Source organism: Hemiscyllium ocellatum, chromosome 4 (assembly GCF_020745735.1).
Source record: "Hemiscyllium ocellatum isolate sHemOce1 chromosome 4, sHemOce1.pat.X.cur, whole genome shotgun sequence".
In the NCBI taxonomy this organism is placed as follows: Eukaryota; Metazoa; Chordata; class Chondrichthyes; order Orectolobiformes; family Hemiscylliidae; genus Hemiscyllium; species Hemiscyllium ocellatum.
The window spans coordinates 80,808,610-80,822,547 of NC_083404.1; the positions used below are offsets into that span (position 1 = coordinate 80,808,610).

At 39.2% G+C, this 13,938-nt stretch overlaps 1 protein-coding gene across 1 annotated transcript in view; it reads left to right on the forward strand.

Moving 5' to 3' along the window:
- prkdc (protein kinase, DNA-activated, catalytic subunit) overlaps positions 1–13,938 on the forward strand; it is a 238,657-nt gene that overhangs the window by 215,060 nt on the left and 9,659 nt on the right. Inside the window, exons 81-83 of the mRNA XM_060824031.1 lie at positions 267–359; positions 2,459–2,530; positions 12,115–12,316. Coding sequence (XP_060680014.1) covers positions 267–359; positions 2,459–2,530; positions 12,115–12,316 — 367 coding nt within the window. The remainder of the gene's footprint in view (positions 1–266; positions 360–2,458; positions 2,531–12,114; positions 12,317–13,938) is intronic.

A 13,938-nucleotide genomic window follows, 5' to 3' on the forward strand; every position in this document is an offset into this window, starting at 1 on the left:
ATTCTAACCATGCAAGTAAAAGCAAAATACTGCAGATTCTGGAATTTGAACGATAAACAGAAGATGCTTGAGAAACTCAGCAGGTCTGACAGCATCTATGGAGAGAGAAACAGAGTTTATGTTTGTAATCAAACACTCTTCCTCAGAAAACAGCACTTGGGAACTTTTGTTTGACTAGATGTTTGCAGACAAAATCAGTAAAATTTCAACGAAGGCTTTCTATCATGACCAACTTATATTTATTTTTATTTCTAAACTGTACCAAGAAGACCATCGCCTAAAGAACTGTTTAGTGAATGGCTACAAAGAATATCAGGATCAAAGAGTGATGTTACAACCCTATATGGACAAATGTACATGTGAGTAAAATGTGCCTTGAACAGAATCTAGTCTTTTCAGCATTTTGGGTGCTTCAGTTTTTTCAGTCTTATATGCTGACTCAAAAGATGATACTACTGTTTAAGAATATATATGCTCAAATCTATGTGAAGGAACATGTCAGAGGCTAACAATTGAAACCATGTATCAAATAAGTAGAACCAAAATTGAAATAAATTGGATGATACCACTAATTTGTAATTGTAACGATCAGTTTATCTCCAAAGTTTCATTAATTAATCATCGAGTTAGATGAGGCACTGGCATTGCAATTATGTACCTGGATTGGTAATGCAGATAATGTATTATTCTGGGTCATGGCATTTAAATTCCTCCATGGCAGATGATGAAATTATAACTGAATAAAAAATTGGAATTGAAACCTAATGGCAACTGTGTCAATTGCAAAATCCATCTTGCTCACTAAAGAAATTGTGTCCTTGCCTGATCTGGCCTACAATTGACTCCAGACCCAAAACGTGGTTGGCCATCCTCCTCATCTCAATCTTAAACTGGTACCCTTTTATTCTGAGATAATGCTGCCTGGTTGCAGACTCTGCCATAAGGGGAATCATCCTTTCAGCACTTACCCTGTCAAATCTCTTAAGAATCCTATATATATTTTAATGCGGTCACCTCTTACCTTTCTAAATTCTAATGAGTAGAATGCTAACCTGTTTAACTTTTGTCAAAAGTCTAACTCTCCATACTGAAGATCCATGTAGTGAACCTTTTCTGAATTGCTTCCAATGAATACTACCTTTCCTTAAATAAGAGGACCAAACTGCTCACAGTACTCCAGATGTGGTCTCACCAGCACCTTGTACATCTGTAGTAGTGGATGATTAATAAATGCTGGCCCAGCCAGTGATGTCCATTCCCATGAATAAATGGAAAAAAATACTACTGCAGAACAATTTTGCAGGACCTCAGGGAAATCAAGGGGTGTGTAGTGGGAATAGTTGTGTTAATCAGAAAAAGCCAGCACGAAGGTAAAAGACCCTCCTTGTGCTTTAACCACTCTATGATTCTAAAATGAGGGATTGCAGTTATTGGCAAAATATGTGAAATGGTTTGGAGGAAGAAGAAGAATATATTGTCGCCAAATTTGCAGAGGACACAAAAATAGCTCAAAAGCCAAGTCGTTAGAGATCCAAGGAGTAAAGAAAAGAGTAGGGAAGTCTTACTACAATTATACAAGGTGCTGGTGAAACTACATCTGTTATGGTTTTGTTCGCCGAGTTGGGAATTGGTGTTGCAGACATTTCGTCTCCTGTTTAGGTGACATCCTCAGTGCTTAGGATCCTCCTGTGAAGTGCTTCTGTGATCTTTCCTCCAGCATTTGTAGTGGTTTGAATCTGAGGAGCAGATGACAAGCAACATGAATTCGACTGGGACAACACGTTTGGCTTGTCCTATAATAGTAGTGTTGTCCCAGTCGAATTCATGTTGCTTGTCTTCTACTCCTCCGATTCAAACCACTACAAATGCCGGAGGCAAAATCACAGAAGTGCTTCACAGGAGGCTCCCAAGCACTGAGGATGTCACCTAGACAGGGGACGAAACGTCTACAACACAAATTCCCAGCTCGGCGAACAGAATCACAACAACGAGCACCCGAGCTACAAATCTTCTCTCAAACTTTGAGACTACATCTGGTGTACTATGAGCAGTTTTGGTCCCTTTGGTTTAATCATTATTTATTTTAATTATTACATTGGAGGCAGTTCAGAGATTAGTCATGATCCTACTGAATGGTGGAGCAAGCCCGAGGAGTTGAATGGCTTGTACCTATTTCTTATGGTCTTACAACCTATGCATCAAATAATTAAATCACAGTCCACTGCTTTAGTTATTACGTGATTGAATCCAGATCTACCGTAAGGCTGGTGGATGGAGCCAACAGCTCATTTTCCTTATTAAAAGTATAAAAATAAAACTCTCTTCTGGTTGAGTCTAACTGCTCAAATAAGAGCTTCAAAATGCAGGAATGTGTTTGGGTTTGATGAGCATGTCTTCAAATTTGATCAATCAGAATTATTAAGGTGTTGACTAATAATTTGAATGTTTTTACTCTCAGGAAAGCCAGTCGAACTGAAACAGTCAAAGCTTTTGGACATTGTGAGCGAGCTGTACCACCAGACTTATTAAGGTGAGAACAGACATTAAATATGAATAGATAATTATGTTTCATGATAGTCATTAAACTGTACAACTAATTTGACTGTCTTCACCAATTCTCCATTATCTAAGTTTCTCTACAAAATTGATTGTTTGCTCTTGTTTGATGGAGAATGCTTTCCTATCAGTCTCCTATTTTGGCAGTAGATGGATATATATTACTGCTGCCTTGAAAGCTTTTAAAGCGAAACTGCATGGGAGACATACCGGAGCCCTTATCCTCAGATTTACTATGTCTTCCTTGCATAACCATATGATGGTATGGTCAAGACTGGAGGGTATGGCACCATGCTTGTCTACTCTTTGACAACGTTTGTTAACATTGGTCACAGGACTTTCTTTGCAGTTATCAATGTTACTTAAAACACAATTGAATGCTGATTGGAAGGTTTGAGATCAGAAAGTTAAAATTCTGTGAGCCAAATTTTTCTGTATAATTTCTTTTGGTTCTAAAGGTATGTGCAAGTTAAATTCAATACACTTCATTTTATGACAAAGAAATTTACAAATGAATATTGATAGATTTGATGAATGGGCCAAAATTTGGCAGATGGAGTTTAACTTTGAGGTCATGTTGTGGCTGTACACAACATTGGTTAGGCCACTTTTGGAATAGTGTGTGCAGTTCTGGTCTCCTTCCTATTAAAAAGATGTTGTGAAACTTGAAAAGGTTCAGAAAAGATTTAAAAGGATGTTGCCAGGGTCAGAGGATTTGAGCTATAGGAAGAGGCTGAATAGGCTGGGCCTGTTTTCCCTGGAGCATCAGATACTGGGAGGTTTATAAAATCATTAAGGGCAGGTCTTTTCCCTGGGGTGGAGGAGTCCAGAATTAGAGAGCATAGACTTAGGGTGAGAGGGGAAAAATTTAAAAGGACTTAAGGGGCAACTTTTTCACACAGAGGGTGGTGCGTCTGTGGAATGAGCTGTCAGAGGAAGTGGTGGAGACTGGTTTAATTACAACATTTAAAAGGCATCTAGATGGGTATACGAATAGGAAGGGTTTATAAGAACATAAACAACATAAGGACTAGGAGCAGGAGTAGGTCATCTGGCCCTTCAAGCCTGCTCCGCCATTCAATAAGGTGATGACTGATTTTTTCGTAGCCTCAACTCCCCTTATTCGTGCTCTCACTGTCCCCTTAATTCCTTTATTGTTCAAAAAAAATCTACCTTAGCTTTAATAACATTTACTGAAGAAGCATCAGTGACTTCACTGGGCAAGGAATTCCATAGATTTACAAGCCTCTAAGTGAAGAAATTTCTTCTCAGTTCAGTCCTAAATCTGCTCCCCCTAATTTTGAGGCTATGTCCTGTTGTCCTAGTTTCAGTAGTGGAACTATGCCTATGCAAACATCCTCTCTACTTCTAACTTATCTATTCGCTTCATAATTTTATATGATCCTCTCTCATTCTTCTAAATTCCAATGAATATAATCCCAGTCTACTCAGTCTCTCCTCATAAGCCAACCCTCTCAACTTTGGAAACAGCCTAGTGAACTTCCTCTGCACCCCCTCTAGTGCCAGTATATCCTTTCGAGGAATATGGGCCAAGTGCTGGCAGGTGGGACTAGATTAGGTTCGGATATCTGGTCGGCATGGACGAGTTGGACCAAAGGGTCTGTTTCTATGCTGTACATTGCTATGACTCTATGGATAAGTGTGAGTTTATCCATTTTGGTCCGAGGAATAGAAAGGCAACATATTATCCAAATGTATAGAAATGTCAGAATGTTTTGTTGCCAAAGAATTTATGTCCTCATGCCTGAATCGCCGAGAATGACTATGCAGGTACAGCAGGTAATAAGAAAGGCAAATGGAAATTTGGCATTTATTGGTAAAGGAAAAGAGTATAAAAGTAGGGAAGTATTATTGCAACTGTACAATGTATTAACAGAACTACTCCTGGAGTACTGCGTACAATCTTAGTCCCTCACTGAGGTGACCATTGACCAGAAAATCAACTGGACTAGCCATATAAATACAGTGACGACAAGAGCAGGTCAGAGGCTAGATATCCTGCAACAAGTAACTCACCTCCTGAATCCACCATCTAGAAGGCATTAGTCAGTAATGTAATGAAATACTGCTTATTTGCCTGGATGAGTGCGGCCCCAAAACACTGAAGAAGCTTGACACCATCCAGCTCAAAGCAGCTTGTTTGATTGACACAAAATCCACAAAGATCCACTCCCTCCACCATCACTGACCTTCAGTAGCAGCACTATCAACAAGATGCATTGCAAACATTCACCAAGGACAGCAGTTACATGGGAAAACCACATTTGTACATTCCCCTTCATGTTGCATACCATCCTATATATTGCTGTTCCTTCAGTGTCAAAGGGTAAAGTCCTGGAGTTGACTCCCCAATGGCATTGTGGATCTACCTAAACAAAATGGACTGCAGCAATTCAGGAAAGCAGCTCACCATTACCTTCTCAAAGGATAGCAATAAATGTTGGCCTTTCCAACAAAACCCACATTCCATGAGTAAATAAAGAAAACAATTAGTGTCTCAGCACATTCTGATTCTATTTTTGGAATTCTCATCAATGTAAATGGCTTTATTTCAAATGGAATGGAGTATAAAAATAAGGAGATTTTGTAAAGCCATACAAAGCACTAGTCAGACCCCAGATGAAATAAAGTGAACAGACTTAGGCACCTTATCTAAGGGAATTAGAGTTGAGATAGTCCAGAGAACGTTAACCAGGCTGATACCACATATGGGGAACGACTGTTCTTAAGAAAAGTTCAGTAGATTGGGCGTGTACTTGTTGGAATTTAGAACAATGAGTTTGAAACAGGCTTAGGGTACTTGACAAGGTAGCTGCAAGAGAGTCTAACACTAGAGGACATAATCTCAGAATAAGGGTATGCTCATTTAAGACAGAGAAGAGGAGAAATTTCATCTATCAGAAGTTTGTGACTCTTTGAAATTCATTGCAACAGTTAGCTATTGAGGCTGGATCATGAGGCATATTCAAGGCTAAGAAAGATGTTTTTTTAAACTGTATTACAATCAAGGGTTTTGGGGAAAAGGCAGAAAAGTGGCGCTGAGGATTATGAGATCATTGAATAGTGTAGCAGACTCAATGGGCTGAATAGCCTACTTCTCCTATGCCTTATGGCCTGAAAGGGGCAATGTATAATTGTTGCACTTATATTGTCATTGTGTACACTCAGATATGTTCACATCACATCAAGCATTGTCAGTTTGTAGCAGTTTTGAATCAGAGTTAAAAGTCTAACCTAGAGATTGGAGCACATAACTAACTTGGTGAACTTGTCATGAATAATTTCCCCGACCATTTTCCAATCAACTTCTCTTCCAGCTGTTAGACCAAAGGTTTATTTGCTCTACTTCTCTAGCTGAAACACTCCATGATTTGTCACCTTTAAAGCAGCCTTTGCCCAAATTTGGGCATGTAAAACTTCAGATCTCTAGTAAAACTTAAGCTGAAAAGACCGAGGAAACAGTGAGTTTTTCCCCCACTTTGAGGATACAATCAGAACAAAAGCGCCCAATCTAAAAATAAAATCTCTCGGCACTAGGCACAGCCAGTTGCACAACACAATGTTGTTTTCTGCTGCTTATCACATGGATCAACCTAGCAAACAAATCAAATAGAATTTCCTGTGCTTAAACTCTCACACTTTGGAACATTGAGGAAGTAGTGTATTGTCCAGTGTGACATCCTTACAGTAAAGTGGTAAATCAAAGTGACATCTGCCTGCCTAGATAAGTGTAAGTATGATGTAAAAAGACCTGTTATCCTGACTAATGTTTATTCCCCAATCGATATTATTAAATCATCTCGTTGTCAAAAAGTAAAGGCACATTTTATTGAAGTTTTTTGCTTTGCACTCATCAGGAAATGTGCAAGAATAACAATTTAAGGAGGAAAAGCATTCATACTTTTTGAAAAGCGACTGCTGATTTTTTGACAAGTGGACTCTGATTGATAGAGATATGATACTGAGAAAGTACCAGCTAATGACAATTGGCAGTTAACTAACAGCTTTGTTTACATTTATAACTAAGCAAGTTGATTCTGATTGATCAAGGCATTAACCTGAAAAATGAACAATGGATAGTTGTCACCCATTTTGTTGTGTTGAAACAGATGCAATGCATATACAGGTTATTTCTGTTGGCAAAGAACAAGGCCTATGCATTAATCTAATTAACTGACCACTTTAGCTCATTTGCTGTTTGTGGGAAGTGACTTTGTACAAACTGGCCTCAAATTGTCAACACAATTACACGTTTAAAACTATTAACTTATCCGTGAAGCAGTTTGATTATACTTAGGTAATATATTAGTGTCCTTTATTACATGCATGCATGGTATCACATGTACACAAGTTGGCTGCGATAATGCAGTTGGCTGCATTTGCCATAATGACAAATTCTATTTATCTAGAGCCTTTAACATAGTAAAACATCCCAAGATGCCTCCTAGGAACATTATAAAACAAAACATTTGGGCCTGAGTTAAATAAGGAGAGAGTAGGACTGATAACTAAAACTCCAGTCAAAGGGCATCATAAAGGAAGAAAGGAAAACAGGTTTTTGGGGGGAAATTTCAGGGCTTAAAGCTTTAGAAGCCAGTGGTGAAATAATTTAAATCAGGGATCCTCAAGAGGCCACATTTGGAGAAGTGCAATTATCTTGGAAGCTTGCCGTACCAGAGGAGATTCCAGAGATATGAAGGGCTTGTTTGAAAATGAGGATAGAGTCTTTAAAATAGATTGGTCACTTAATTGGAAACCAGTGAAGGTCACTGAATATAAGAGTGATGGATGAACAGGGGTTCTTGATCTGAATTAGAATACAAGCAGTAGGGTTCTGGATCATAGCAACATGAGGTACCAGCCAGAGAGGTGCCTTGGAATAGTTCAGCCTAGGGTTAACAAAGGTATCACTTTGTACTTCTCTGAATTCAATTTCACCTGTATATGTCCAACCATTTCCTATCATGTCTCTTGATATGTATCAATAACATGCTCACCATGCATATATTTCAAAGTTTTGTGTCACCTGAAGATTTTGGAATTGCAATCTGCATTTTAAAACGTGGACACTAATATAGATCAAGAAAAACAGTGTCCCCCATACCCTCTTCCACTCTGAAAAACATTCATTATTAAGCTTTGTTTCCTGTCCTGGGATTCAACATTGCTGGCAAGTCTATTATATGACACTTTATCAAAAGCCTTTTGTTGCTATTTTTACAATCTTATGGCTTTTTGATATAAGATTTTAGTATTCACAAGGAATTTCTGGAGGATTTTCATGGAGTTGGTGTAAAGAAGTTGTTTCCCTTTGTGTGGATACACAACTAAGGCACTATAAATATCAGGCAGTCATTTGAGTTTGAGATCTAAGGAGAGGCTGGATAAACTGAGACTTCTTTCACTGGAGTGTAGGAGATTTAGGAGTGACCTTTATAAAATCATGGGGGGCATAGATAAAGTCTTTTCCCTAAGGCTGAGGAGTTTAAAACTAGAGTGTATAATTTCTAAGGTGAGAAGGGAATGATTTAAAAGGGATCTGAGGGCAGCTTTTTCACATAGATGGTGGTTAGCAAGTGGAGTAAACTGCCAGAGGAACTGGTAGATGCAGGTACAATTACATTTACAAGACATTCATACAGGTACATGAATAGGAAAGGTTTAGAAAGATATTGGCCAAATGCAAGCAAATGGGACTAGTTTAGTTTGGGAAACATGCACATGTTGGACGAAAGGGTCTGTTTCCGTGCTCTATGATTCTATAACTCGATAGACTTCTTCACTTCAAATGCATTATCTTCTCTGTTACCTGATCAGAAAATCAATCTAGTTATTTAAACACCATTTAATTTTGACAAATCATGTCAGTTTTCCTTAAATAATCAATCTTTGTCTACGCAGCTGTTAAAAATGCCCTGTATTATCATTTTGAAACATTCTTTCATAATTGAAATTAAAGACACTTGCCTGAGATTGCTGAGTTTATTCTTTCTTTTGAAAAAAGATGTAACGTTTTACAAGAAAAGAGATGTAACAATGGGCAGTATGGTGGCTCAGTGGTTAGCACTGCTGCCTCACAGAACCAGGGACTCACGTTTGATTCCATCCTTGAGTGACTGTCCATGTGGAGTTTGCGCATTCTCCCTATGTCTATGTGGGTTTCCTCTGGGTGGTCCAGTTTCCTCCTACAGTCCAAAGATGAGCAGATTAGGTGGCTTGGCCATGCTAAATTGCCCATAGTGTTCAGAGATGTGCAAAATAGGTGGATTAGCCATTGGAAGTGTAGGATTACAGGATTGGAGGGTGCTGGACATTTATTAAAAACCCACTGACTCCCACAGCTACCTGGATTACACCTCTTCCCACCCTACCTCCTGCAAAAATGCCATTCCGTATTCCCAATTTCTCCGTCTCCGCCATATCTGCTCCCAGGAGGACCAGTTCCACCACAGAACACACGATGGCCTCCTTCTTTAAGGATCACAATTTCCCTTCTCACGTGGTTGAAGATGCCCTCCAAAGCATCTCATCCACATCCTGTACCTCCGCCCTCAAACCCCAACAGTAACAAGGACAGAACCCCCCTGGACCTCACTTTCCACCCTACCAACCTTCTCATAAACCACATCATCCGCCAACATTTCCGCCACCTCCCAAACGGACCCCACCACCAGAGATAGATTTCCCTCCCCACCCCTTTCCACAAAGACCGTTCGCTCTGTGACTACCTGGTCAAGTCCACTCCCTCCCCAACAAACCACCCTCCTGTCCTGGCACCCTCCCCTGCCACTGCAGGAATTGCAAAACCTGTGCCCACACCTCCTCCCTCACCACCATCCAAGGCCCCAAAGGAGCCTTCCACATCCATCAAAGTTTCAGCTGCACATCCATCAATGTCATTTATTGTATCTGTTGCTGCTGTTGCGGCCTCCTTTACATTGGTGAGACTGGATGTCTCCTCACAGAGAGCTTCAGGGAACATCTCCGGGACACCCGCACCAATCAACCCCACCACCAGTGGTCCAACATTTCAACTCCCCCTCCCACTCTGCTGAGGACATGCAGGTCTTGGGCCTCCTCCACCACCGCTCCCTCACCACCCGACGCCTGGAGGAAGAACGCCTCATCTTTCGCCTGGAACACTTCAACCCCAGGGCATCAATGTGGACTTCACCAGTTTCCTCATTTTCCCTCCCCCCACCTTACCCTAGTTCCAAACTTCCAGCTCAGCACTGTCCCCATGACCTGTCCTACCTGCCAATCTCTCTTCCCAGCTATCCACTCCACCCTCCCCTCTGACCAATCACCTCCATCCCCACCCCCATTCACCTATTCCACTCCTTGCTACCTTCCGCCAGCCTCCTCTCTGACCTATCACCTCCATCATCACCCCCATTCACCTACTGTACTCTTTGCTATCTTCTCCCCAACACCTCCCCCCCCCCCCCCCCACCACCCCATTTATCTCTCCACCCTGGAGGCTTCCTGCTTCTATTCCTGATGAAGGGCTTTTGCCTGAAACGCCAATTTTTCTGTTCCTCAAATGCTGCCTGACCTGCTGTATGTTTCCAGCACCACTCTAATCTAAACTTGCCAGCATCTGAAGTCCTCACTTTCGCCAAGGGGGTGCAGGGTCTGGGTCTGGGTGAGATGTCTTTGGAAGGCTGATGTGGACTCAATGGGCCGAATGGCCAGCTTCCACACTGTAGGGATTCTATGATTTTCTCTAGCCCTCTCATTCCACCAGTATATCTAAAGATGGAAGATTATGACCAATCTATTCCCAATTTTCTCTTTTACTTCTTTAATAAACTTGGATGCATGCCATGTAGTCTGAGTGACATATCAATTTGAAGTACAACCTTTATAGTAACTTCACTTTATCAATTATCAGCACATCTGGTATGACAACTATCTCCTGTTTCATAATTGTTTCAATGTATCTTTTTCCTTGATAAAGAAATTTGTGAAGTATTAATTTTGTTATGACAGTGCTTCATATTTAATCATTTTTATTGACTTAGGTTTGAAATATAGTGGATAAGTGGATTTTTTTTAAAAAGAGGTGAATGAAAGGAAAACAATTTTCTCAACAAAGTAGTTCTTGGAAACCATATGTTTTCAGATAATCTTGTTTGCTTGGACTCATTTAAGGAAAAACACCCGACATTTCTTTCAACTGTTCTATTTGAACAGTATTTTGCAGGCTTGGAAGTTTTGTTAATTTTCAGTTGAAAAAGTCTTCCATAGAACAAGCTGCTGATCCTGTCTCTGAAACATCTTCAGTGTCAAATCTGATTGTCCTCTTGAAGAGCGACTAGAAAATATCCCTGAGCAAGCTGCACCTGTCAAGATCCCGGAGATAGCTGTTTATCTTAGTGGAACATATTGACAAGCCAGAATGCCAGGCGGAAGGCCTTGTAAACATTCCCCCCCAACCTTTTTTTACCTGTGTTAATCTTTTTAGTCCCTGATAAGCCTCATTCCTTTACTATCCTTTACAATTAATATGCCTGTAGATTCTTTGTTTGCTGGCAGCTGCTTCTTTGCCTCTTTTACTACTTCCTTCAGTTCTCAGAGTTTTCTATATTCAATTAGGTTACCATTTGTATTATCAACTTGACATTTGCTGAACCCCTTTTTTCTGCTCCATCTTACTCTTCTCTTTCATCAATTGGGAAGCTCTAGTTTTGATTGCCCAACGTTTTGCACCTTGAGGAAACATCCTTTGATGATACCAAAATCTCTTGAAAGGCAAAGCATTGTTCATTTACAATTCTGCTCACCAATGATTGATTCCAATTTATCCAGGATATATTCATTCTCACCTCAATGAAATTGGCCCTCCTCCAGTGAAGCAATGTTAAATGATTATTCTCTAACCACTTGAATCATCTTGTTTCCCCAGGGAAGAGGAATGATGTTGGTGGCTAGAGAGCAAAGTATTTTGCAGTTAACAGCAAAATGATGGGGCTCATCACTGATTTTGAAGGATGATATTCACAAAAATGTAGCAGTTTCTGTGGCATGGCTTTCAATAACAAGCTTTTCCTAGATGAATTTGGATTTGTTGCAACGTCAAGGGAACCTCTCAAAGCACCAGCAGCAATGGTATCATTAATTAAGTAACCAGTCTCACTGACAAATACTTATTTGCTTTCTTAATAAGTCTTACAGTTTATTATTTACAAAGTAAATATTGAATAAGCCTTAAAAATTTTGTATTAACCTTGCATTTTTATCATAATGAAAGAATTAGATATTATACAAATGAAATTAATATTCCAAGACCAAAGAAGTTTCTCAGCAGTTATGACTGACTACACTTATAAACCCGTTACATCCCATCACTGGATTTTCTCATGCAAGTGCAGGTATCAAATATTACTGACAGCTTTTCTTTCAATGCACATGCAAAGTGCAGGCTGTTGATCCATTACTTTGCTTTGAAATATTGAAATAATTTTTTGAAAGTGAAGTTTAGATGATTGTATTTTTCTCTAATTCTTGTTCTCACTATTCCTTAATTTCATTTAGGAGAGCATTTACAAAAATGAGTACCACTCCAGAAGCTTTCTTAGCTCTTCGCTCCCACTTTGCCAGTTCTCATGCATTAATGTGTGTGAGCCACTGGATTCTGGGAATCGGTGATCGACATCTCTCCAATTTCATGATCAACCTGGAGACTGGGGGAATGGTGGGAATTGATTTTGGTCATGCGTTTGGTTCTGCTACTCAGGTATTATTATGAATCTTATTTTGTTATAATAATTATCAACAACAGTAAAATGCATTTTATATGTAATTGCCACCTGAAAACTTTAGATTTATTCATTTCTGTCAGTTTTTCCTTTTAAAAGAGGCCAATTTTGCCTCGTTGTGCTAGTGCAAAACAATCCTTGTGGACTCAAATTTCTGACATTGAATTTAGTGTCCTAATTGTGAGATCTATTAAATTTTAGGACTGGCTTAATATTTGGAGTAAATGGAGAGGAGTACATTGCCTATTCTAGGTTGTCTGTGACAGTAAATCTGGGGGTTTGATTGTTAGAACTCCATGGAAAACTCAGATTATTTTACAGGGAGAGCAAAATATATACAAGGAATGATGACCGCAGTCTCTGAGTATACCAGCAGAAGACCCTAAGTCTCATAAAGTCCCAGAAAGATGATATTGAGTTCTCAACCGTGTCAACTGGAACTTCAAATTTATCTTTAAAAGTAAAAAGTTTATAAAAGGATTGTTACGTTAGGTATTTGAGAAACATTTGTTTTATTTGAAGTGTATTAATTGTCTATTTTCATAGAGGTAGCACTTAATTTTTTTTTCATATGGTATTATTTCCGAAGTGCTTCAATAAAAATTTTAAATACAAAAAGACAAAGCAGGCATGATACTCAAATTGTGAATGGTTTAAGGTTGAGCATTTGTTGGTGAGAGCTCAAGATCAGTTACTTCCTTGAAACATACTCTATCTAGACTCTGATATTCTGTTTGGTTTATGCTGTCAGGGAATTATTTATTGTTAGGATTTTTAGTTGTTCACTTTGGATTTACTACAAATGACTAGTCTGTTCCAGTTGTATAGTTTTATGGGGAAAGTTTGGACAGACTAGGCTTCCTTTCACTGTAGTTTAGAAAAGTGATTTGATTGAACTACCTAAGATTGTGCAGAGTCTTGACAAGGTGGATTTTGAAAGGATGTTTCCAGACATCAGAGGCACTATTTTAAAATTAAGGGTCACAGTTTTAGGACTGAGATGAGAATTTCTTTTGTCTGGGTTATGCAACTTTGTAGCTTTATCTCAGAAGCTGGTAGACGCGGTCATTGAATGTTTTTAAGGCACAAATTGATAGATGCTAATTAGGCAAGTAAATCTAAGGTTTTAGAGAGTGTATGAGAGTTGAAATTCAAAACATACAGATCTGTCATGATCTCCCTGAATTGTAGAGCAGACTTAACAGACTTAAAGGCCTACTTCTACTTCTAATTCATATGTTTGTTAATACATGGATAGATGTTACAGTTCTATAAAGTTAAAAATTGTACAATACCAGGTTACAGTCCAACAGGGTTATTTGGAAGTACAAACTTTCAGCGCTGCTCCTTCATCAGGTAGCAAGTGAGCTCCAAAAGCTTGTAGTTTTAAATAAACCTGTTGGACTATAACCTGATTTTGTGTGATTTTTAACTTTGTCCACCCCAGGCTAACACTAGCACCTCCACATCATGGTTCTATAACCATGGTTGATATTTGCCTATTTCCACTTTGTAAAGTTCTGTTTGAGTATTGAGTCTAGGTGAAAAGAAAATGTGCTTATATAAAAATCTGTATGTTTTACGGTTGAAATACTAGTCA